Source organism: Pipistrellus kuhlii, unplaced genomic scaffold (assembly GCF_014108245.1).
Source record: "Pipistrellus kuhlii isolate mPipKuh1 unplaced genomic scaffold, mPipKuh1.p scaffold_m20_p_2, whole genome shotgun sequence".
Lineage (NCBI taxonomy): Eukaryota > Metazoa > Chordata > Mammalia > Chiroptera > Vespertilionidae > Pipistrellus > Pipistrellus kuhlii.
Genome location: NW_023425515.1, coordinates 19775216 through 19802384, shown reverse-complemented (window position 1 = coordinate 19802384; position 27169 = coordinate 19775216). Strand labels below are relative to the sequence as shown.

At 36.0% G+C, this 27169-nt stretch overlaps 1 protein-coding gene and 1 non-coding gene across 3 annotated transcripts in view; both read left to right on the top strand.

Annotated features, from left to right (window-relative positions):
- KPNA4 (karyopherin subunit alpha 4) overlaps positions 1 to 25809 on the top strand; it is a 48446-nt gene extending 22637 nt beyond the window's left edge. The window contains exons 9-17 of one of the 2 annotated variants that reach the window (XM_036447323.2): positions 1265 to 1434; positions 1535 to 1579; positions 5039 to 5170; positions 9578 to 9706; positions 12006 to 12110; positions 16873 to 16944; positions 18672 to 18834; positions 21090 to 21184; positions 23695 to 25809. In XM_036447323.2, coding sequence (XP_036303216.1) covers positions 1265 to 1434; positions 1535 to 1579; positions 5039 to 5170; positions 9578 to 9706; positions 12006 to 12110; positions 16873 to 16944; positions 18672 to 18834; positions 21090 to 21184; positions 23695 to 23793 — 1010 coding nt within the window. In that variant the 3' untranslated portion in view covers positions 23794 to 25809. The remainder of the gene's footprint in view (positions 1 to 1264; positions 1435 to 1534; positions 1580 to 5038; positions 5171 to 9577; positions 9707 to 12005; positions 12111 to 16872; positions 16945 to 18671; positions 18835 to 21089; positions 21185 to 23694) is intronic. The other variant, XM_045583646.1, reaches the window with a different exon arrangement.
- Positions 9910 to 10256, top strand: LOC118725195. The gene has a single exon (XR_004989921.1). It is a non-coding gene; the product is annotated as a small Cajal body-specific RNA 7 (non-coding RNA).
- Positions 25810 to 27169: the final 1360 nt, after the last annotated feature.

The following is a 27169-nucleotide window of genomic DNA, read 5'->3' as shown; positions in this document are numbered from 1 at the left end:
AAGACACGGCAGAGTAATTTTGCTTCATGATGATGCACCACCACACACTTCAAACTCAGTTAAAGACGCATTAAAAGATCTTGCCTGGGAAGTATTAACCCACTCGCTGTATTCACCAGACCTTGCTCCTTCAGATTACCACTTGTTCCTATTGATGGCACATGCACTTTCTGAGCAGCACTTCAAAACGTATGAAGAAGTGAAAAATTGGGTCTCTGAATGGTTTGCCTCCCAACGTTCTATTGGGAGGCTATCCATAAATTACCTGAAGGATGCGGGAAGTATGTAGCTAATAGTGATGGACATTACTTCGGATAAAGCACTTTTGATGTTTCTCTTGAAATTATTGTTTTCTTTGATTATAAAATCCGCCTTTATTAACTGGTACACCTAGTAGATTTTAGTACATTATAATAATGTTATCTACTCTCATAATGAAATCAGTATATAGGAGATAATCTAGAGCTTATAGACCAAGGGCCATTTGGACATTTATAACATCATTCACAGGCTATACAGAATTATCAACTTAAAAATTAACTTGTTATATTTGGTCAAACATTTAATTAACTCACCCCTAATGCCTAGGCAGGGCCAGACCAAATGATGTCATGGTCCAGTGCCAGACATTCTCCACTCCTGTTATGGACGGTCTCATTAAATGTTGGACATGATTATCATACTTTCAGGTTTATTCTAATAAATAATGTAGGAAAAATAATTAGACAATTCTGATGCTCAAAGATTGTTTTTTAACTTGATCCTACACTTCACTCAAATTCAAAAACCTATCATGGAGTATAATTTATAGTTATTACTCTCACTGCTTTGATATTGGATCATCAGTATAAATTGTACAAATATTTCCTCTCCAGTAGTATTGATGTATATCTTTTTATTACATGAAAGTTTGTAAACTGAGATTGCCATTGAAAGAAAAGATAGAAGCAACCATTCTCTGTTCGAAAAGTATTTTATGGTACCCTTAGGCTTCTAACGTTCAGATAGCATAAAAACGTTTTATAGGTGGAACAGCTTATAACCCTGAATATGTAATATTTTTTTCATAAAAAAATTTAGTATCTTATATTGCTTCTCTTGGCTCAAAGACCTAAATATGAGAGTTTGGTTATTATTATCTAGAACTTTTATATAAAACTAAATAGTACAACTAATTAAAATGCAGCATATTGAACTTAGTGCTTTATTTTTTGAATTGTTTATTGTCAACTTATTTTATTGAATTACTAAATCCTTCTTACAGGTGATGGGCCACAGTGTAGAGATTATGTCATAAGTCTTGGAGTTGTGAAACCTTTACTTTCCTTCATAAGTCCATCTATTCCTATAACATTCTTAAGAAATGTTACTTGGGTTATGGTCAACTTATGTCGGCACAAAGACCCACCACCCCCAATGGAAACCATTCAGGAGGTAAACAAGTGCTTTCTGTTTTAATTTTCAAACTGAGGTAAATATTATGTGTATGTTTTTATCTATCTGTATTTTTAAATTTGTGTATTTTTCTCTTCAGATTCTTCCAGCTCTTTGTGTTTTAATTCATCACACAGATGTAAATGTGAGTAAATGCTTCATATATTTTTATGTGTGTGTATGGATACATGTGAGATAGGGAAGAAAATGTTACATTGGACATCATGTCAGTTTATTCTATCAGATTTTTCCATTCAAGAGTTAAAATACATAATTTGCCATTTTTATACTCTGTGTTTACTTACATCACTAAATTTAATTTTAGTAAAAAAAAAATCAAGACTAATTGTTATTTGGTCTCAGAAATCAAGTATATACATATGTATATTAGTGTTATAAAAGTTACATTGGAAGTTCTTCAATTTGTTCATAAGCTTTTTTTTTTTTAATATATTTTATTGATTTTTACAGAGAGGAAGGGAGAGAGATAGAGAGCTATTATAGAAACGTCGATGAGAGAGAAACATCGATCAGCTGCCTCTTGCACACCCCCTGCTGGGGATGTGCCCGCAACTAACGTACATGCCCCTGACCGGAATCGAACCGGGGACCCTTCAGTCCGCAGACCGACGCTCTACCACTGAGCCAAACCGGTTTCGGCATGTTCATGAGCTTTTTATGGAATCTCATTTTGATAGCTTGACCAATAAGAGAATACATATGCCCAATTTTTAAAAATATTTTTATTGATTTCAGAGAGGAAGGGAGAGGGAGAGAGAGATAGAAACATCAGTGATGAGAAAGAATCATTGATTGGCTGCTTCCTGCACACCCCCTACTGGGGATTGAGCCTACTGGGGATACATGCCCTTATCAGAATCGAACCCGGGACCCTTCAGTCCTTAGGCCAATGCTCTAACCACTGAACCAAACTAGCTAGGGCTGTTTTTGTTTTTTGAAAGATAAAAAGAGCCCTAGCCGGTTTGGCTCAGGGGATAGAGCATTGGCCTGCAGCCTGAAGGGTCCCGGATTCTATTCCAGTCAAGGACATGTATCTCAGTTGCAGGCTCAATCCCTGGACTGCATGTCAATGTTTTGTTTTTTTTTCTCTGTCTCCCCCCCTCTTTTCCACTCTCTCTAAAAATCAAGGGAAAAAATATATTCAGGTGAAAATTAACAACAAAAAACAACAGAAACAAAAACTTGAAAGAGGATCTAAATAAGTCGTTAATAAATCATTAAACAAGTTTTTTAAGTTTAAAAGAAAAATGTTTGTGCCTTTTTGCATGACTTTGTTTTCCTCTATACATATGCCAAATCGTGGACATTCTTTGCTCTTCAATTTTATTTTTACTCTTTCTCCACTTACAGTGATCTTGGAAATGGTTTCACTTGGTATAGAGATAACTTGAAATCCAGACAATAAGGAAAAAAATCAGTGCAGACTAGATTTTAAACATAACAGATATATCTTACTCATTCTTATTAATACAGATGTTAAAGGAAAAAGCAACTCAGGAAGTATGAATGAGGTGGAGAACAGTCCTAACTGCTGATAAAGCCAGTGTAGCTTTCATTGTGTTAGAAAAGCTAGCATTGTATGTAATAGATCAAGGAAATCATGTGGATTAAATGCATAGTAACAGTCAGGAAATTGTGTGGTTCTTTAAAAACACAGGTATGCCCTAACCGGTTTGGCTCAGTGGATTGGGCTCAGTGGCATGACGGGTCCCAAGTTCGATTCCGATCAAGGGCATGTACCTTGGTTGTGAACACATCCCTAGTAGGGGCTGTGCAGGAGGCAGCTGATTGATATTTCTCTCTCATCGATGTTTCTAACTCTCCCTCTCCCTTCCTCTCTGTAAAAAATAAAAATAAAAATAAAAAATATATTTTTTTTAATTTTTAAAAAATTGTTTAAAAAATAAATACACAGGTATGATGTATACTGCATCAAGCAGTAACATAATGTACAAAACTCATTAGATGAATATGATCTTTTTATATGTTTTTTTTTTAGCTCCACATAGTTTAGGATTCTTTTTAAGTATATTTTTATTGATTTGAGAGGGAGAGAAAAATAGAAACATCAATGAAAGAGAAACATCAATCCTTCGGCTGCCTTCTGCACACCTCCCACTGGGGATCAAGCTTGAAACCCAGGCATGTGCCTTTCAGGGAGTCGAACCAATGACCCCTTCGTGTATGGGTTGATACTCAACCATTGAGCTACATTGGTTAGACACTATTGGGCCTTTTACAAAAATCAATCTAAATTTTATATACAGTCATGCACAATTAACTTGAAATATTTGCTTATAAAAAAATTTTGGCCAAAACAGGTTTGGCTCAGTGGATAGAGCGTCAGCCTGCGGACTGAAAGGTCCTGTGTTCTATTCGGGTCAAGGGCATGTACCTTGGTTGCGGGCACATCCTCAGTAGCAGGTGTGCAAGAGGCAGCTGATTGATGTTTCTCTCTCATCGATGTTTCTAACTCTCTATCCCTCTCTCTCTTCCTCTCTATAAAATATCAATAAAATATTTAAAAAGGAAAAATTCGGCCCTAGCTTTCTGTCTTTCTCTTCCTCTCCCTACTATCTCTCTAAAATTTTGGCCATTAATGAGAGCATCAGCCCTAGGGATTGAGAGTTTGATTCCAGTCAAGGGCAGGTACCTCAGTTGAGGCTTGATCTCTGGCACTGATTGGAGCACATTTGGGAGGCAACCAATCAATGTGTCTCTTTCATAGCGTGTTTCTCTGTTTCTCTCTCCCCTCCCACTCTCTCTAAAAACCAACGGGGGTATAGGGGAAGAGATATTCTCAGCTGAGGATTAATAAAACAAAAATAAACAAATTTTAGCATATGTTGGTACTCCAGGAAAAAAAAAGTTACATTTGTAAGTTGAAGTTTCATTGTTTCACATATTTTAATACCACTTTATGTGTATGAATTTTCTCATTTGGTATCTTCTTTTTATATTAAAAATATCCATAGAACTTCTTAAATTCCTGAAAGGAGCAATAGCAAAGTGATGTTTCCTCCTCCTAGGAGCTTCTGGATGTTTTAAACAACATTGCTTTAGAATTTAAAAGGTTTCTAACTTCTCTGGCATGTCTTTTGACAGAGTCCATATTTAGAAAGGCTTTGAAAGCAAAGTTAAGTAGTTTTGGTAGCTTGTGTAAATTATGTTTTTTGGGTGTTTTTTTTGTTTTGTTTTGTTTTTTTACCTAGAATGTATGTTTGTTTTTTTTAAAACATTTACTACGGTGTCCTTGTATTTATCCCTCAGTCTGGGCATTTGGAAAGAGAATTTCTTTTTTTCTCCTATTTCATGTGCTATGTAGTGTGTTTTTATCCTAATGAATTAAGGTTAGATACTAAATTGTGATAGATTCTTAATTAACCTAAACATTATGAATATGGCTTAAAGATGTACATGCTTAATACAAATATTCATAAATGCTAATATTTAGTATAATAAATTCCAATGAGTTGAGATGAGAGAAAAAGACATTTATAGAACAATTGTAAATTAGTCTGAATGGTTAAATTATTAAAATGAGAAGATACTTAAAGGCAATTTAAATTTTCATTTTCATTAGATACTGGTAGATACGGTCTGGGCCCTCTCTTACCTTACTGATGCTGGCAATGAACAGATACAGATGGTAATAGACTCTGGAATAGTCCCTCATTTGGTTCCTCTGCTCAGCCACCAGGAAGTGAAAGTTCAGGTGAGTTTGTTGTTGATAAAAGTATAAGTTTTTCTTACCCACTAATTGCTTAAGCATGACTTCAGAAATGGACAATGAAATCTAATCAGGAGTCCAAAAATAAGCCCATACATATATGATCAATTGATTTTTTGACACAAGGGTGTCAAGAAAATCCAATGAGCAAATAAAATTAATTCAATAAATGATGGTGAAACTACTAGATATTCCATGTGAAAGAATTAAGTTGAACCCCTATTTTATACCATATTTTAAAAATAGCTTAAAATCGATCAAATACCTAAGTGTAAGAGCTAAAAGTATAAACTTTTTATTTATTTATTTATTTTTGAGGTATTAAACTTTTATTTTTTCATTTTTTTATTTTTTTAGTAAGTTTTTATTGTTCATATTATTACAAATGTTCCTTCCCCCACCCCCCCACCATTGCTCTCCTTCACCAGGTTCCCACCCCACCCTCTGCCCTTTCCCCTCTCCCCATTGTCCTCATCCATAGGTGCACAGTTTATGTTCAGTCTCTTCCCACGCCCCCCTCTCCCCTTTTCCCCAAGAATCGTCAGTTCACTCCCCTTCCATACCTCTGATTCTATTATATTCAACGGTTAATATTGTTCATCAGATTTTTTTAATTTCCTTGGTTTTTAGATTCACTTGTTGATAGTTATGTATTTGTTGTTCATAATTTTTATCTTTGTTTACTTTCTCTTCTGAAAGAACCCCCTTCAGCAATTCATATAATTCTGGTTTGGTGGTGATGAACTCCTTTAGCTTTTTTTTATTAGTGAAGCTCTTTATCTGACCTTCGATTCTGAGTGATAGCTTTGCTGGGTAGATTATTTTTGGCTGAAGGTTCTTGCTATTCATCACCTTGAATATTTCTTGCCATTCCCTTCTGGCCTGCATGGTTTCTGTTGAGAAGTCAGCTGACAATCGTATAGGTGCTCCTTTATAGGTTACTACCTTCTTTGCTCTTGCTTCTTTTAATATTCTTTCTTTGTCTTTTGCTCTTGGAATTTTAATAATGATTTGTCTCGGTGTGGTCCTCTTTAGATTCCTTTTGTTTGGAGTTCTGTGTGCTTCCTGGACTTGTAAGTCTAATTCTTTCACCAGGTGGGGGAAGTTTTCTGTCACTATTTCTTTCAGTATGTTTTCGATATCTTGCTCTCTCTCATCTTCTGGGACCCCCATAATTCTGATGTTGGTTCGCTTGAAGTTGTCCCAGAGGTTTCTTACATTATCTTCAATTTTCTGGATTCTCTTGCCTTCTAGCTTCTGTGGAGGAGTGTCTTCTGGCTCTTTATGTTCCAACTCTTTTACTTGATTCTTGAGATCTTCCCTTCTGTTTTTAGGACTCTGTAAAATATTTTTTATTTCAGACAATGTATTCTTTATTTCTTGTTGATCCCTTATCATTTCTTGTTGACTCCTTATTAATTCTAGTTGATCTCTTTTCATATCCTCATAGGCCTTATCCATCTTAAATTCTTGAAAAACCTTATAAGTGTAGATTTGAACTCTATATCCAGACGCTTTTTGTCCTCCATTTCTTTCGTTTGTGATCTATTTTGTTGTCGCATTTCGCAGTTACAGATGGGGCGGGGTTTCAGGGTGGAGCCTGCAGCTTTGGCTTCCGTCAGCCCTGCCCTATGCGGGTCCTTCAGTGCTCGCTGCCAGTGCCTCTGAGAGAAAGGTGCCCTCGATTTTCGCCTGCTGCCAAGCAGTCTATGCTCTCCCCCAATGAGCCCGGTATTGGGGTTCAGTTCAGTTGGAAGTGGAGTTGGAGGTGGCGTTCAGAGCATTCTGGAGCCCCAGTCTCCTTCCCGTCAGGGCAATCCCACGGCACAGCCGACCGTCCCTTCTCTGTGTGCAGTGTGCGCGCCGCCGGGACCTCCTTTCGCCTCTCCCCGGGGTTCCACCTTACAGCCCGGCTCCCTATAGCTGAGCCTGAGTCCCCGGGGTCTGGCCTAGAACTGGGGTTCAGAGCAGTCGGGGGCCCAGCACAGTCGGAGTTTTATCTTCTTTGCGCTAGGGAATGCCCGCTAGGCACTCCGCCTCCCACCTCTCCGGCTTCGTCCTCTCCGCGCCACGTGTCTCTGTACCTTGGACTTTTCCAGCTCCTCCGCATCTCCTTCTGGTTTTCTCCTTGCTTCTCGCTGTAGAATTTCCAGTCAGTCAACCTTCCTGTAGTTCTGGGCGATGTCCATTTTATATTTTAGTTGTATTTTATTGAAATTGTTGTGTGCGGCTGCGGCTAGGTGTTCACTGGGCGCAGCCATCTTGGATCTCCCTAAAAGTATAAACTTTTTAGAAGAAAAAACAGACATAAATCGTTATGACTTTGGATTAGTCAGTAGCTTCTTAGCTATGCCACCATAAGCAACCAAGAGGGGAAAATTAAATTGGACTTCACCAGAATTTAAAACTTGCACTTCTTAGGACACCATCAAGAAAGTGAAAAGACATCCTGCAGAATAGAAGAGAATTTTGCAATAATATATTTGAAAAGGGACTTGTATACAAAATATGTAAACAATTCCTTCAACTAAACAATAAAAAGATAAGTAACCCAATTTAAAAATGGACAGAAGATTTAAATATAGTTTTTCCAAGAAGACATGTAGTTAGTCAATGAGCGTATGACATGTTCAGCATCATTAGTCATTAAGGAAATGCAGATCAAAGCTAGAAGGAAATACCACTTCATACCCACCAGGATGGCTATAAACAAAAAGTAACAGGTGTTGGCAAAGGAGAAAGTGGGATACTCATATACTGCTGGTGGAAATGTAAAATGACACAGCTGCTTTGGACATTAGTTTGACAGTACCTCAAAAAGTTAGACATAGAATTATTACAGTACCCAGCAATTTCACTTTCTGGTATATATGCAAGAGAACAGAAAAAACATTTTCACACAAAAACTTGTATAGATATGCAAATTGACCATGCCTCTAAGATGCCCACAGCCAATCAGGAGTGAGGATGCAAATGTACTCAACAAAGATGGTGGGTTAATTTGCATACACAGGTGCAGAGCAAAGACTGAAGACTAAGGAGGCTTGTCTTCTCCACTGTGGCTGAAGCAAGGCCTGGGTCCCGGGTGCCAGAGGAAAACCAGTTGACAGCCAGGGGAAGGAAGGTCTATTGCACAAATCTTCGTACAATGGGCCTCTAGTTTTTCATAATAGCCAAAATGTGAAAACAACCCAAATGTTTACCAACTAATGAATGATTAAATAAAATGAAGTCTTTCCATGCAGTAGAATATTATTTGGCCACAAAAAAGAATGAAATACTCATACATGCCACAACATGAGTGCACCTTAAAAGCATTATGTTAAGTAAAAGAAACCAAATGTGAAAAGCCATCATCTATTTTATTTTAATGAAATGTCCAGAATAGGGAAATCCATAGGAATAAGCATAATGTGATTGGCAATGGGAATTACTGTTAAAGAGTCCAAATGAAAATGTTCTGAAATTATATATTGGTTATGGTTGCACAACTTTGAATATACTAAGAACAACTAATTATTCACTTTGGAAGGGTGAATTATATCTCAATTTTTAAAAGAAACTGGATTGTTTGTAGACAAAAATTAGCCAAAAAAAAATCTTACCAGAAAATAATCTGATACAACTAAAGAAAATAATGGACAATTCGAATTCATATGAATAGGAAAATCCTATATAATAAAAGCCTAATATGCTAAGTGTCCAGTTGACAAGCTGGCTCTTCAACCAATCAAAGCATAATATGCTAATGATATGCTAAGGCCACTAAACTGCTCGCCATGATGTGCACTGACCACCAGGGGGCAGACACTCCAACCAGTAGGTTAGCTTGCTGCTGGGGTCTGGCAGATCGGGACTGAGCAAGGTGGGCCAGACACATCCTGGAGCCCTCCCACATCTGTCCCCTGACCCAGTTGTGCACTGGTGGGTCCCTCAATCCAGGACCCCTCGAGGGATATCGGAGAGCTGATTTCAGCCCGATCCCCTAGGCCAGACCAAGGGACCCCAGTGGGGCACAAATTTGTGCACCAGGCCTCTAGTCTTATTTTTAAGCAGAGTCCTGCTTTCCTTCAGAAAAGGCACTTTGTTTGTGTTAACCTATTGAAACACTAAACATAAAATCTAAAGTACTACCTTATTTTTTTTTATGGCCCAGATTACTGTCTAAAATTATCATTTTTTTATTGACTGATTTCTAAAATAAGCTTCATAAGAGGGGGGGTTGTATCCTATTCACTCTTATGTTCCTAAATCAATGTCTGACACAGCTTTTCCTAAAAACATAAGTTTGAATGAATGAATGGATCTTTCATAATCTGCCAGACATACCTCTCTGGTAAGAAAAAGTATTTCACATAGAACAACATCTCATTAAATCTTTTTATGTGTCAGACTGCTGCACTTCGAGCTGTGGGCAACATTGTTACTGGAACTGATGAGCAAACACAAGTAGTTTTGAACTGTGATGCTCTGTCACATTTCCCAGCACTCCTGACACATCCCAAAGAGAAAATTAATAAAGTAAGTATTTTTAAACACTATTTAATAAGTAATGTAAAATATCAGCAGTTTTCATTTGTAAACTTAGGGACTCAAAACTGTCTATAATATCAATGTCAACTGTCATTTAGACATCAAGAAAAGATAAAATATTTTATTCTTCCTAGCATGAATTAGTATGTAATTTTCCATAAATAAACCAGTTATAAACCGATTGGCTCTCTTGGAAATGATGAAATAAAGATAATTGGGTGTTGAATGTTGTATGACTGGAAGTTTTTAATATGTAAATTAATCTAAGTTTAATATTTTATAGGTAAATTAAGTTTAATATTTTATAGGTACTTAATAGAAAGTGTGTGTGTGCGTGCGTGTGATTGTGGAGGCTATGGAAAGGGGGCACTGACTGGTGATGCTGATATTGGAGTGCATCTGAGGCTGTTGTAGAAACATATGGGTTGTTGGTTACAACATTGCTGATGATTATGACCCAAAAACAGCTCACCTAAGTAGCCTAACACCCTAAAATCTTTAACAGGTTCATTAAATGTGTTCCTGTGATCTGATCCAAAAGAGCCTAATGCACACTAGCTAATACTAATAGTTTTTAGAATAAAACTTGTTTACTAATTTCTTAGAGAAAATGTTTTCTTTAGTAAATTGATAAATCTGTTAAGTTTGCTAAATTATGGTCATATTCTACATGGGATGTTACGTAGATATTTTGCCTTGTTTCATGCTAACTGTAGTTTCAGTGTTCATGTGTTATCTATAAAACTTGTAAAAACGTGTGAACATTTCAACCAAAGTGGCATCATTGTGGTATAAAGGGTAGCTTAAAAAGATCCTTAAGGTAGACCAATAAAGCAATCAAACATCTGGTTCTGCTTTAGCTCTTAAGAGACTTGGGGCAGAGAATTATTACAAATAAGTACATTAAAGCAACCCACTATTTCATTTTTCATGTCTCAATTATGGATAATTGAGATTTATCTACTTGGGCTAGGACTCTTGATGAGAATAGGATAGAAAATAGAGCACTTTATCTGAAAGGGATGCTGAATCTGTTCACAGTAGTTTTAGCATTTGTATTTGTGTTACAGCCTTTTGACTCTTTAGTGTTTGTTCAGCCAATATTCTTTTGGGTTTTAGTGTTTGGGAAATTGCTTTCAAGAATTCTCTAAAAGGGTTATTTAGTTCATTATGACTTTGATTGGGACCATTAGCATTTTATTGAAAGAAAATAGGAAAACGGGATAGAGAAGTTGAGATTCCTAAAATTTTTATTATGGAACTCATTCTACCTAATAAAATAGTAATACGCAAGTTAACCATCAATCTGCTACACCCACAAGCCATGCCCACCAACCAATCAGAGCGACTATGCAAATAAACCCCAACCAAGATGACTGCCACCACAGAAAGTAGGAGGAAGGCTTGGGTCTCCCTGGCAATGGAAGAAGCCATGCTTTCCATACACCCTGGCTGAACTAGGCCTCCACTCCAGACTACAAAGTTCAATTGTAGAAAATAAATATATCCCAGGTATCAGGGTCTCCGCTTGGGTCGCCGGGGGGCATGGCCGGCCTGCAAACCACCACAGGCCCCTTGCACAGTCTGCCCCACACCCCAAGGGAACCCCCACCCTGATCGGAGACCCCCTTCAGAGCAAACCAGCTGGCCTCCACCCATGCACCAGGCCTCTATCCTATCTAATAAAAGAGTAATATGCAGATTGACCACTCCAACACACAAGATCAAGATAGCTGCCCCCATGTGGTCAAAGATCCTGTCCCCATGTGGACACAAGATGGCCACCACAGATGGCCAGCAGGTGAGGGCAGTTGGGAGGGACCAGGCCTAGAAGGGAGGGCAATTGGGGGCAATCAAGCCTGCAGGGGAGGGCAGTTAGGGGTGATCAGGCCAGCAGAGGAGAGAAGTTGGGGCAAATAGGCTGGCAGGGGAGCAGTTAGACATCAATCAGGCTGGCAGAGTAGTGGTTAGGGGGTGATCAGGCTGGCAGGCAGAAATGGTTAGGGGCAATCAGGAAGGCAGGCAGGTGAGCAGTTGGGAGCCAGCAGTCCTGGATTATGAGATGGATAAATGGGCAATGGGACATCCCTTGTGGGGTTCCAGATTGGAGAGGGTGTAGGCTGGGCTGAGGAGGGAAACCCCCCCCCCCCCATGCACAAATTTCATGCACCGGGCCTCTACTTCAATAATAAAATAATTTGGACATTATAGTGAAGATGTTTTTTCTTAGTTCAGATGCAGATTTTATTTTTTTAATGAGAAATACTGAAGGGGTCTTGTTTTACAGGAAGCAGTGTGGTTCCTCTCTAACATCACGGCAGGAAATCAGCAGCAGGTTCAGGCAGTAATTGACGCCAATCTTGTCCCAATGATAATACACCTTTTGGATAAGGTAAGAAAATCATCTCGTTGTATCTGAGTAAAAGTAAAGGGATTAAATTTAACCTATGTGGCTCGATTGGGGTGTCACTGTGCACGAAGGATCATGGGTTCCACCCTGGTAGAAGCACATACCCAGGATGCATGTTTAATACCCAGTTGGGATGCATGTGGGAGGCAGCTGATTGATGCTTCTTTCTCTCTCCCTCTCTCTCTCTCTCTCTTCCTCCCTCCCTCCCTCCCTCCCTCCCTCCCCACGGTCTCTGTGTCTGTCTCTTTTCCTCCTCTCTAAAATCAGTTTTTAAAAAACTAAAAAAAAAAAATTTTTAACTACTAAATTATGTGAATGTATACTTTTCTGTTTAAGTAGAACCTATACAGTTTGCATGAATACTATCACAAAGTGGTATTAATATTAAAACTTTTAAACCCAGCAGTTTTTATATACAAGAAACATTTCTTTTTAGGAACCCTTGCTCTTTCTGTATCATTCTTTTATTAAAATTACTGTTATCCTTGGATTTGTTAAACATTCACATTATTACTACTGATTATACATGCTTAATGTATTGTGCTAAGCACTTTAAATATATTACCTCATTTAATACCATTGCTATATGAGGTTAAGAATTATCCCATTTGACAGGCGAAGAAACTATGGTTTCTTTGTCTATACTATAGATAAATAAATTGCCCAAGATCTAACTTCAAGTGTCTGATTTAATCATATGTTTGTATCATACTTCATGTTTACATTAACATTTGAGAAAGAGACTGTTTAAAATGTCACAATCAGCCCTAAGCAGTTTTGCTCAGTGGTTAGTGCATCGGCCTACAGACTCAAGGTTTGAGCATGTTGCAGGCACATCCCTGGTAGAGGGTGTGCAGGAGGCGGCTGGTTAATGTTTCTCTCTCATCAGTGTTTCTAACTCTCTGTCCCTCTCCCTTCCTCTCTATAAAAAAGTCAAGAAAATATATATTTTAGCCGGGACCGGTTTGGCTCAGCGGATAGAGCATCAGCCTGTGGACTGAAGGGTCCTGGGTTCGATTCTCCCCAGTAGGGGGTGTGCAAGAGGCAGCAGATGGATGATTCTCATTGAGGTTTCTAACTCTCTATCCCTCTCTCTTCCTCTCTCTGAAAAATCAATAAAATATATATATTTTTTTTTAATTAAAATAAAATAATGTCACAATCACAGTATGAAGATTTTTTTCTGAACACTGGTCTATAAAGAGAATATTTCTATCTTATTTTTCTCCATGTTTTCTACAAACTGGTGGTAGAAGCTATATCTTATAAACTGGTAGCTTAAGCTTAGTTTGTAAAACAAGAATCTTTATGCACTGCTCTACTTTCTAATGATTCACATCAGGAGACACATTATGTCCTGCTTCTTAGCCCATGCCAGCTGATTATTATTAAGTTAGACATCAATCTTTCACATAATGGCATTTATTGATGATCATTGCCTGGGTCCTTATTTTACTAAGAAATGCAAAATGCTTCTAATTTTGTCATTCTTTATGTATTTGCTATTCTTCAGTAAAGAACTTTTCCTTATCAACTGTAGTTTTACAGGATAACATTTTACATAGACAAGGCCAGGTAAATGCTTGATTCTTACTTATTATCACTCAACTTTTAGAATAACTTCGTTTCCTAACAACCTCAAAAGTAGACTAGGGTGGAATTTTTAATATTATTAAGAAATTATGGATATTTTTGTCCATTATAGTTCTTGCTGCCACTCAGGTTCCCTGACCAATAGGAACCTCTTAAATTTGGTGTTTGGTTTTTGTTTTATTTTTTTTACATCACCTTATAGTTTTTGAGAGCTTCTTTTTGAGTATGACATGATTCCCAGCCTTATCCTGTATATTTTCTGACCTAGACCTTGAAAGAACTATTTCTGCAGGGTGTACTGGTTCCTTTTTGTAGAGAATTGTATTTCAGGATCATAGTTCAGATACTAAGGATGATCATTGCTACTGTACAAGGTTGTTTTTGTTTCTAGCCTGAGTGAACAAAAGAGGTGATAATGTATTTTTTAGAAAGTGAAAAATATATTGTAATGTTGTGAACATGAAAATTTATAAAAAACAAATCATGAATGAAAGGAAGCTATTGGATATTGATGTCTATTTAAGATAATAGTGTTTTATTTTCACTTCTTTGTTTTTATATTCTCCTCTTCTTATTCTGGAAATCTTTCTGAAAAGATTGAGGATATATGAGGTAAAATCTATCAAAATAAAACCACACTACCATAACAACATGAATATACCATTTTTAAAATATTGGTTTGGGTTATATAAAGCATTTATGTGGTTTCCAAGTAAAAAATACATACCTTGTTTTAGTTGAAAGGGCTAACTTACATTTCTGTCCATTTCTCCTTATTCTCTCCCTTCCTTTACAGATAATAGTATTTGTTAGTTTTTGGTTTATACCTTCATTGTTTCTTCTTTAAATATAAGCAAATCTCTGTGTACATGCTCATTTTCCTACCTGCCTGAATTCCAGCATCTAGAAGCTTTCAGGAATCTGGAGAAGGCACTATGTAGAAATTAATAAGCTTTCAGGAATCTGGAGAAGGCATTTTGGGGAGCCAGAGAAGACTTTTAGTTAAAGGAACCAAGTTCTGTTGTCTCTCTGAACCCCTTGCCTTTTTTTTTTTTTTTTAATATACTTTATTGATTTTTTTACAGTGAGGAAGGGAGAGGGATAGAGAGTTAGAAACATTGATGAGAGAGAATCATCGATCAGCTGCCTTTTGCACACCCCCTACTGGGCCTACTGGGGATGTGCCCGCAACCAAGGTACATGCCCTTGACTGGAATCAAACCCGGGACCTTTCATTCCGCAGGCCACGCTGTATCCACTGAGCCAAATCGGTTTCGACTGGACCCCTTGCTTTTTATTAACACAAATTGTCCTAAGGCATGGTAGATATACACATCAAAGGCCAAAGTTTAGTATACTGAATCCATTGTCAGATTGGCCAGTGGGAGGCAATAACATATAGATTGAAATACTCTCAGCTGTCTAGCAGCAAGCAATCATTTATGCATCCTTTTCAGGTTTGGGGAAATGCCCTCAACCATTCCAGATAATTCAGCCTGCTGACATGATGGAATTAGCTGCAGGCACCTACCATTCCTTTTTTTCTTCTTGCATTGCTTTTTTAAAAAATACTTCTTTTGAAATATTATCCTGGAGATCACTCCCATTACATGAGCTTTCTTATTCTTTTTTCTTATTTTTGTTGAAGTTACATAGTACTCCAGTGTATATATGGATGTGCTATAATGTATTCAACTTATTTTATTTTTGAGATGTTTTGCTATTAAATAGTATTTTAAAAAGGAATTTGTAATTTTTGTGTGTGGGGAGGGTTTTTTTTTTTTTTCCACTCCTACTAACAAATATTTGGAGTTAAACAATCTAATAAATAAGGGTAGATATCCACTGCAGTTTAAATTTTCAATCCTCTTATTCCTCTTATTGATATGTATTTTTCTTAATACATCATAAACATTCTTCCAGGTTGCTAGCCTTCTTAAAATTTAATAACTGGTTATTATTTCATTAAGTAGATTTACTATAATTATTCCCCTGTTGAAAATTTGAGTTGCTTTTACTTTTTCTTTTTTTTTTAATATATTTTTATTGATTTCCCAGAGCAAGGGAGAAGGATAGAGAGATAGCAACATCAGTGATGAGAGAATCATTGATCGGCTGCCTTCTGCATGCCCCCTACTGGGGATCCAGCCCACAATCCAGGCATCTGCCCTTGACTGTAATCAAACCCAAGACCCTTTAATCCACAGGCCAACACTCTAGCCACTGAACCAAACTGGCTAGAGCTACTTTTACTTTTTTTAACTGTTACGTGCTGCTAAAACAATATAGAGATAGATACATAATATCTATTATAATATCTTGTTTTAAATTATTTTCTTGGTAAATTATTAAAAGTGAGATTACTAACTCACATGACAAATAATTTTTAACTATATTTTTCAATTTATATTTGAAAGGAAATATATGATAGTAATGTTTTCACCACAATCTTATAATGGTGGGCATTATAATTTCTAAAACTTACATGTTTAAAAGGATATTTTCTTTTAATTTGACATTTCTTTAATTAAACTGTACATTTTTCTGAGGTGTTTTTTTTTTTTTTACCATTTTATCCTTCACTTTATTTAATCTGATATTATTGAACAATAATACATACATATCAAGTCATAACAAGTCTTCATATGTTTAGGGTAAATTGGGTTCTAAGGCATATTTTAACAAGTAAAAATGATGTGCCTATAGAAAGGCCAGCAGTAAACCTGGGGAAATATTTAGCAGTTGAAAAATCAGATAAATCTGTTAAATTCGCTGAATTATAGTCATATTTTACATAGTCATATTCTACATTGTGTAAGGGTTGAGCAGAAAAGAGAAGGGTTGTGGAAGGGTTGAGCAAAAAAGAGAAAAACACTCATGAACACGAATAACTGTGGTGATGGTGATGTGTATTAGAGGAAGGTATGGGGGGATAAATGGTGATGGACGGAGACTTGACTTGGAGCAGTGAACACAATACAGTGAACACATGATAGTTGTGGCATTGTGCATTTGAAACCTGTATAATTTAGTTAACTAGTATTACCCCAATAAATCCATTAAAAGATGGGGAAAAGAAAGCTCATTTCAGAAAACATTTTTTCCATTTTACTTTGTATTTCATTTTGTATCCTTTGCTTTGCTTTTGCAGGGGGATTTTGGCACTCAGAAAGAAGCTGCTTGGGCCATAAGTAACTTAACAATTAGTGGAAGGAAAGATCAGGTAAGTTCAGCTTTTATTTATTTCTTAGTGGATAGGCTGTCTGCCTGCAGACGGAAGAGTCCCAGGTTCAGTTCTGGTCAAGGGCATGTGCATGAAGCAACTTTGGTTGCAGGCTCCTTCCAGGCCCAGGTCAGGGTTCGTGCATGAGGCAACCTATCAGTGTGTTTCTCACACCGATGTTTTGTCTCGCCCTCTCCCTTCCACTCTAAAAATCAATAGAAAAATATCCTCGGGTGAGGATTAACAAAAAAATCATAATTTAAAATAGTAGAAAGATAACATTCTGTGATAGGGGTGGGTGGGTTTGTGTGTGTATTGGCTTCCTTTAGTTATAATTCTTAGATGAGAAGTGTTCTCTTTCCAACTCCTGGCCTACAATTCTACTTCCTTCTAATTTACAGTAAGATCAGAGCACTTCTAGTCAGGGTTGGGTTGGTGTTTTTTGTTTGTTGTGGAGTTTTTTTGGCTCTTTAACAATATTAAGCCAGATGACTTCAGGTGAATTGGGCAGAATGAAACTGCCTCACAGATTCTAACAAATGAAAAACAAAAATTTACAGCATCTAAATACTCAACCAAAAAAGGTTGGGAGTACAAACTAGAGTTAGGAATGTGAGGTCCTTAGGGCATAAAATTTAGAAAGGCGTGCACTCTGATTGTGCAGGCATCACAGCTAAACATTGTGCCACGTAACAAAAGAAAATGGGTTTTAAAGGTCCCAGATATGTTTCATAGATCATTAAAAAAAAATTTTTTTTTTTAATATATTTTATTGATATTTCATGGAGAGGAGGAAGGGAGAGAGATAGAGAGCTAGAAACGTCAATGTGAGAGAAACATCGACTAGCTGCCTCTTGCACACCCCCTACTGGGGTTGTGTCCGCAACCAATGTACATGCCCTTGACCGGAATCGAACCTGGGACCTTTCATATCCGCAGACGGATGCTCTACCACTGAGCCAAACCAGCTTTGGCTCATAGATCATTTTAAAGGGTGAATTTGGATCTGATAAGCAATAAACTGATAGTTACCACAAATAAGCTATAGACTGATGGTGAGCAGTGAATCCACTTAAATAGGAATGCATAGCAGAAGATAAAAATTCATATAGTCTAGCTGGTGTGGCTCAGTGGTTGAACTTCGACCTATGAATCAGGAGGTCACTGTTCTGTCCCTGGTCAGGGCACATACCTGGGTTGTGGGCTTGTCCCCAGTAGGTGGTGTGCAAGAGGCTAGTTCTCTCTCCTCCCTTCCTCTCTGAAATTAATATAAAAATTTTTAATTTAAAAATGCATGTAAATAATAGCTAACTATATAGAAATGATAGGAAAGTATTTTGAAAATATTACAGAACCAATAGAATAGTGAATAGAAGGTGGCCACGGATATGAGGATGCCAAATATAACAGTAAAGAGCCAAATGGATGCTCTCACGTTGAACAGTTGAAGTTCTTTAAAAAATATTCAGACTCTTAACTAATATTTTAATTTCTTAATCTCAAAGGGGAAAGTATCTTTGAAAAAAGTGTTTCTTATGCCAAAGAAATGTTTCACTTTATTTTTAAGAAAAATAAACTTATTATATAAAAAAGAAAAGGAAATTTGATTAATGTAGTCTAACAATATGTAAGAGATTAGGTCATACTCAAAATTTTACTTCAATGAGATAGTGTACACAAATAAAGTTCAGTTATGCTTAATATATCATGGTGTCTTTATTCTTCAGGTGGCATGCCTAATTCAACAAAATGTTATTCCACCTTTTTGCAACTTGCTGACTGTAAAAGATGCACAAGTTGTGCAAGTAGTGCTCGATGGACTAAGTAATATATTAAAAATGGCTGAAGATGAGGCAGAAACCATAGCCAATCTTATAGAAGAATGTGGAGGTAAGTTTACTATAAGCTATTATTACGCATTTTAATATTCTTTTTGTAACTGTTTATTTTCTGACTAGTAAAGTACTCCTGTATTTTTCTGTCTTAGATAATTAAGTAACAGAATAAAATAAATAACGTTAAATGTGTTCTATATGTACAGTCCTGCTCAGCTTCTTGCATATTCTTAGGTAACTGAATTGCTGCCATATATTGAACAGGCATTGTACTAAGGTACTTGGAAGATAGTGGTAAACAAGACACAGTTTTTGTCCTCAAGGCATGTAGTCTAGTATGGAGATAAATATAAACTGATTTAATGTGCTAATTACCCTAATAGAAATGTACAGCAAAATGAAATACCTAATTCATCCTGGAAGAAGCAGGAAGTCACACCTGAGCTGGATTTTGAGAGATGAATAAGGATTAATAAAGTAAAAAGGGATGAAAGGTGTTCCAGGCAGAAATAACACCATGAGCAAAGTCTGAGGTGAGAAATAGCATTCAGCAAATTATAAGTAATTCAGTGTTGCTGAATCACAAAGTATGGGGTAGAAACTGCCAAAAGATGAAGCTGAGACCTGGCAAATAAGCAGGTTCCTATAATTTCATAAGCTTTTGTAGCACACTAAATAACTTTATTCTAATTTTGTAGGGCAGTAGTTCCCAAATCCGGCTGTGTATCAGCCATCTGGATTGTAAACAGCCCATCTTAGCTTTCAACTCTTAGAATTAACAAGTACACAGAACATGGAAGTTTCAAATGTGGCTGTGGAACAAAGTGTAAATGTTAACCTGGATAGGCATAAAAGTAAAGGTATTTCTGACAGAAGTTGAGAAGTAAATAAAGAACGGTGATAACAGGAGAACTACTTCAACTTAGTAAAGAAATGCAGAGGCTTGAAAATTAACTAAGATTAATATTTTTAAAGTTACTAAAGTGACAAATAGAATAACAAAGAAAATAATGCATAACTATCAAGTTAGGAACAGAAGATGGGAAATAGTGTTAGGGAACTAATTGGAAAGTAAATACCAGAAAAATTAAAAATGGGCATAGTAGGAAAGTATTAGTAATTAGGCCATAACAAATGATGGCCCACTAAGTGAATATAGAAACAAAGGGGAGTCTGCAAAATTTAAGAAATGGAGGCTTTTAAGATTTGATTGTAGAATATTGAGGAAAAGAGAACTTAGGCTTTCTCTTAGATTTCAAACTGTTATCACCAAGTAATACATTAGAACAGTTTATATGAATAAAGGCAAATAACAAGTTATGTTTTGGACAGTTCAAGTTTTAGGTAACTGTGAAATGTCCTGGTGGAATTATATCATGACGGCATTTAAATTTTATGAATGAGGATTTACAGATCCTCAGCCTATATTAGTAGCCAAATTTTTTAATGGGAGGGCCTCCTAAGGAAAATGTAGAATGGAAAATGAGCCCAAAACAGCTATTACCATTTAAGAAAATAGAGGAAGAACAGTCATGAAAGGGCAATTTCATTATTTTTCAGATACCTTGAAATTACTACTCCTAAAAAGCAAAATAAGGCCTAATTTGCATAGCAACAGGTTAAATTTATGTATTTTTAATGTTTCTACCTATGATTTAGCAAACTCACTAATGTTTACAGGGCAAATTTCATTTTTCCCTGAAATACTATGGTTGATCTTGTTATAATTAACAGGTGTCTTAACATTTATTTATTAATCACCAGTATAGTAAATTTTTTTCATATATACTCACTAGAAAAACTTGGCAGATGCTAGAAAGCAATTTGACGAAACAAAAGCAATTTTACATGTTATTGCTCCATATAAACATTGTGATTATATAATATTCTTCTGAATAGGTAGATGTCCCATTGCTTAATCATTTATATGCATTTATACACTCTGCTTGTTGATTTTTTAAGATAAACATGCAATATCTTTGTGCATAAAATCTTTTTATTTTTTAAGATTCACCCTTATGAGGACAGTGGGGGTGGGAGGGTGGGACGGGGGAGGTAAGGGCAAAGGGTAGGGTGGAGACCAGATAGAGAGGTGCTATGGGGGGGGGGGGGAACAATTGTAATAATCTGAACAATAAAGATTTATTAAGATTTAAAAAAAAAAAAAAAAAAGATTCACCCTTAGAATAGGTTCCCAAAAATTGTAGATTTGTATTTCAATAATTGGATATGTGTTCCAAGATTATTATAACTTTTTTTGTCAGTACTTTTTAGGTATTACTCTATTTTACTTTATAAAATCTTTTGCAGGACTGGAGAAAATTGAACAACTGCAAAATCATGAAAATGAAGACATCTACAAGTTGGCCTATGAGATCATTGATCAGTTCTTCTCTACAGATGATGTATTTAATAACTTTATAGTTTTCTTAATATATGTCTATATGAAATAATATATTAAGCTAGGACATGAATATATATATTTAAGGGGAATGGAATTAAAATAGGTATATGGCAGTAATATCACTTGTTTCAAAAACAATTATTTCAATATTTCAAAGTCCCTCGGGGCATTAAAAAATAGTATTAGCTCTGATAGCAGAAAAGATAGGCATAGTTTCTTGACACTGGACAAGTCAAGCTTTATTTTTCACTTGATGTCTTTATAGTTCTCGTATTTTATATTTTAATAGCATAACATGTTTATAAAACAAAACAGTGATAGTAGATGTCCTGTAATAAATTCTTCATGACAATATTTAGTTAATCCACTTTTGACTATATTCTGTTACTTTTAGTTGATGACCCAAAACAAATATGAAGTTAGGTAGATAAGTTGAAAAAATAAATCATCAAAAAAGATGTTTCCATATATTGTGAAGTATAATATACAAAAGTATCTTATGTGGTAATGGAAATTAAATTATGAAATTAATTTTTAGTACTGCCTCTGGAAAAGTAAGCCTAAATTAAAAGCAGTTGTTCCTTAGAAAATTATAATGGTTAGATACCACCACCAGTGAATTTCTTGAATGATTTTCTCAACATTTTAATGAATTAGTCTTATACACAAACTTTTCCACATTATTAAGAGTAGAATATTATTAAACTTTTTTTTAATTCCTCATCCAAGGATATTTTTTATTGACTTAAGAGAGAAACATCAATCAATCAGTTTTCTCCTGTATGCATCCAGACCAGGGATTGAACCCACAATTGAGTATGTGATCTGATTGGGAATCATACTGCAACCTTTTGGTGATGGTGCTCCAACCAACCTAAACATTTTGTTAAGCATGTATTACTCAAACACAATCTGGCAAAAGACAAAACCAGTCATGCACCACATAACATTTTAGTCAAGAATGGATCATGCAAATAATGGTGTTCCATAATATTAGAATGATGGAGCTGAAAACTTCTTATTGCCTAGTGATGTCATGTACATCACAGTGTCAAACCCCAGTGATTACTCATGTGAACCTGGTGTAGCAAAAACCTGCTGCCAGTCATACAGACGTTTAGCATTACAATGACAGTGATGGACAATATGTACAATCTAATTGTGTAAGTACACTCTAACAGTGCATTTCTAAGAATGTATCCCCTTTATCTCAGTGGATAGAGCGTCGGCCTGTGAACTGAAAGGTCCCAGGTTCAATTCCGGTCAAGGGCATGTACCTTGGTTGCGGGCACATCCCCAGTTGGAGGTGTGCAAGGGGCAGCTGATCGATGATTCTCTCTCATCGATGTTTCTAACTCTCTATCCCTCTCTCTTCCATTCTGTAAAAAATCAATAAAATATATTTAAAAAAAAAAAAAAAAAAAAAAAAAAAAAATGTATCCCCATCGTTAATGCAGCTCATGACTACCAGAAAAAAAAGTTGCCGATTCTACTTAATGGAGATTAAACCATTTAGATATAAAGTCCTTTAGATGATCAAGTCCTATTTAGAATATAATACCAGTTTAAATAAATCAGACATAAAATCCAGAAAAAGCATATTCTTTTAAGGGTAGCTTTTATCACATGTCTTTAAAGTTGGATTCTTGGAAGTCCTAATTTGCAAGTAGATATACACAAGGCCTTATGATTTTTAATACCTCAACATGCAGTTTTTGTTATTCTCTTACATTGTGAAAATAATTCAGGGCGTGTGTACATTTATAGGAACTTTCACTGGCTCATAATTTTATAAAAGATGTGGTATTTTATAAAAGAACCTTTAGATATAAAGCATATAGAACATTATTAGTTAATAGCTATTATAATATTTTACTATTTTAAGCCCAAATGTCATTTCTCTCCCAGCTGGAGTGGCTCAGTTGATTGGAGCTTTATCCTGTGCACCAAAAGGTTGACAGTTTGATTCCTGGTCAGGGCACACACCTGGGTTACAGGTTTGATCCCCAGTCAGAGTGCATACAGAAAGCAACATCAATATTTCTCATCTTTTCCTCTCTCTCTTTCCTCTTCTTCTCTCCCTCTCCCTTCCACTCTCTAAGCATGTCTTCAGGTGATGATTAAAAACAAAAGAAACAAAAATTAATCAAAGACTACACTTATTTTAAAATTGGTGGCATTAATTCTTTAATGTCATCTTTTATCTATTTGCCCAGGTACAAGGGAAATTATAGTGAGTATCCTCTCAGTTTAAAATGTATGACCATCTCCAACTTATTACTTATATTTCATTCTTTTAGAAGATATTTATCTTGCATATTCTCAATTTCTTCTCATTTTGGCATCCTTAAGAAAAAGTCTTTACAAAATGTTTCAGTTTTCTAAAAGGGATGATAGGATAATGTTGACACATTATCTCTCTCATACTTTTTAAAGGGAAATGGGAATATTACTATAATGCTATTTATATATACTTTTAAACTAATCATCCTTTTTTCTTTTTTCTCTTAGATTGATGAAGATGCTAGCCTTGTTCCAGAGGCAATACAAGGTGGAACATTTGGTTTCAATTCATCTGCCAATGTACCAACAGAAGGGTTCCAGTTTTAGAAAGATAATATGGAAGTTAGGTACAATGCAGCACTGAGATATATATATATATATATATATACATATATATAAAAAGGTTTGATCCATCAAGCTTGGCTCATGGGATCTACTGCTGCATTAAATCGGGAAAGAAAATGTGAAGATTTCATTTGGAATCACAGAAAATGCCCAAATGAGGTCAAGATGGCGAGTGGGTGCGAGTGAGAATGAGTGGCAAAGTGTAATGAAAACTTTACATGAATGCTTATTTAGGTTGATGAAAGTGAAAAGGGCTACAGGTCACAGATCTTCAGTGCCTGAGAAGAAACATTCAATGTTGACTTACTCTACATCAATTGAGGGAGAGTGCAGTATTGTCATCTTCAAGCCTTGTAAGCATAAAAGAGAATAGGATGCCCATATAAGTCAAAGGAAAATGAGCCCAGGCCTTGCTATGAAGCAGTGTGTGAATGGACAGTGTTGAGTGAATGTCTGGCTCTGAGAGAGCCAGGTTCATCTTTCAAATCTAGGGCTCTTCACTCATGAAGCAGACTCCTAGTCCTGGAGTGACTGTGTATGAGAGTGTGGTTGTGGTGCTGGATGTGAACGCATGCAAGCTTGATTCGCCTTCAGGGGGCTGATAACAAACCTAGTAAATCATCAAAATGAGATCATAAGTGTTATGTACACTGGACATGAAAACAAAAGACCGGTTTAGCAGCAGACATTGGTTTACTCTGCAGCCTGTGTTTTCTATTTCCCCTTTTCCCCCACCCCCTCCTTTTTTTTTTTTCTTTCTTTTTTTTTTTTTCCTTTTTTTTTCTTTATTCTTACTCTTTTTTTTCTTTTTTTCTTTCTTTTTTTTTAGGTTTTTTTTTTTTTCTTTTATTTTGGGGGATTTTTTTTTTTTTTTTTTTTTTGTGGGTTTTTGTTTTGTTTTTTTAATTTACCTAGTATAGCTTTTTAGTTGCTTCTCAAGTCAGAAAACTTTTCAGGAAGGTTTCCCTGTGCATTTGCACCAGATGAATGTTTGATGCTATGAAAAGCTTTCCATATCATCGGAACTAATTTGTGTAGATTTTTGCATGGAAAAAAATCAAATTTCCCTCAAAATAGACTGTGTTGCAGTACACATGTTGCCATAATAGTATAAACAGTAAAATGCGCTTTAAAAAGCCATCCTTTTCATTTTCAGAAATAACATAAAGATCTTTGCATGAGGTAAATCTACAACATAGTTTATTTTTAGATTTTGTTAAGTCCTGTAAAGAAGAAGAAAAAAGTTTCAGTTGTAGTAGAATACCGTGCTGTGTTTAAATGTTATTTGTTTTCAAACTTTGTTTTCTATGAAAATGATATGGAAACTTCTAAAATCGAATTTGGTGCATATGTACTGCTGAATAAAGACTGATGAAGAGGTTTGAATAGATGTACAAATCAAGTAATGGTTTGAACACCTTTAATAATATGCCTAATCTGTTCAATTGTTTTAGAATCTTTTTATCTTAGATGTAGGCAGCCATGAACAATCTATTTTGAGCCACTTTAGGGAGAAAACTTTGTATTTTTAAAACTTGCATAAGAGTTATGCAAGTGGTTTTTATAAATTGGAATAATACCTCAGTTTTGAGGTTATGCACACTAAATTAAATGTGACATAAATTAATTTGTACAAAAAGAACTCTTTATAAGGTGGCTCATTGTAGGAAATCCTGTGCCTTCCCCTTTGAGCACAAGTGTTGCATGAACAACAGTTTGCTATAAGAAACATACCAGATTAGCCACCATTAGCATCTATATCTACTTTGTGTTTAAGAATCAACTGGTAAATCTGAAACACTGTAGAATGGATAAAAATTATTTTGTGATCATAACTCTTTGTTGAACTAGAGTATTTTTGCAGCATTCCTTGTCATCAGAAACATGGTTAAAGTTTAAAACTAGAAGCAGCAGAAAACTAGCTTGTAAAATTTATCCAAGTAGAGTGCAGGCTAGGCTGTGTTGGGGAAATAAACATTAAACTTAAGCAATGTTTTACATGGGGTGTGTTGTTTGCTGTGTGGATTTTTTTATACACAATGTAAAGTTAGAGTATAACTCAATGTATTATTCTAGCTTGTCTTTCTAAATAAGCTTTTGACCTATAACCAACATAACATATCTCTTCAGTTCTATAATTTCAATATAAACATTAATATTTTAATCCACTGAATTTGTTCAGGTGACACCGTCTGTAATTCTGCTTTCTCCCTATCCAAATCAAAGTTTTGACCTTTCTTTATTCTTCCAGCAAAATCGACTGAGAGACATAAGCTATATTTTAACTATTACTATAACTTCAACATATAGTTTTTTGTTTTTTGTTTTTTAATATATTTTGTTGATTTTTTACAGAGAGGAAGAGAGAGGGACAGAGAGCGAGAAACATCGACTAGCTGCCTCCTGCACACACCCCACCAGGGATGTACCCGCAATCAATGTACATGCCCTTGACCGGAATCGAACCTAGGACCCCTCAGTCCGCAGACCGATGCTCTATCCACTGAGCCAAACCAGTTTCGGCTCAACATACAGTTCTTAATGATAGATTGCGTATAAAGCATTGTTTTTATAGAAGGTTCAAGTTATCACAAGGTGAACATAACAATACATGATTCATGTTTCTTAGCAATAAAAAATTTTGTTCAAAGTAAGCTGATGAGGTTATAGTAGGTCAAATGATTTTATAGAATAGTTATCCTTTATACATACACTAGAGGCCTGATGCATGAAATTCATACAAGAGTAGGCCTTCCTTCCCCCAGCTGCCAGCACTGGCTTCCCTTGTAGCCCTGGCTTTGCCTGGAAGGTTGTCCAAGCTAATTAGCATATAGTATAGCTACTAATTGTAGGTGATATTAATGTCTCTTGAGTATAAGGGCTACCTGATGGTCTAAATATTTCCTTTCTACCCAGTGTCCATGGTCTCATACAGGACCTTGATATTCTAATACAAGGGTGGGGAACCGTTTAGATATTTGTAATATTATTTGGGGGCCATACAAAGTTATCCCCTTAAAAATTAGCCTGCTATATTTGGTCAACCTTTTAATTAACTCATCCCTAATGCCTTGGTAGGGCCAGGCCAAATGATTTCAAGGGCCTTCTATGTCCCTGGGGCTGGTTGTTCCCCACCCCTGTTCTAATAGAATTCTAGGAAGGATTTCACCATGTGAGAAATTTGTTTCAGCACAGTTAACTCACCACAGCCAGTGATGTAGGAAACAACATAGAACATTATTTGTGATGAAGGGGGAAATGAAATAAGCCTTTAGTAAGCTAATTGTTCTTGGCTGCTTGTGTTTAAACTGCCTTTTTGGAGTATTGAACACTTTCAAGTGCTATAAAAATATGAATG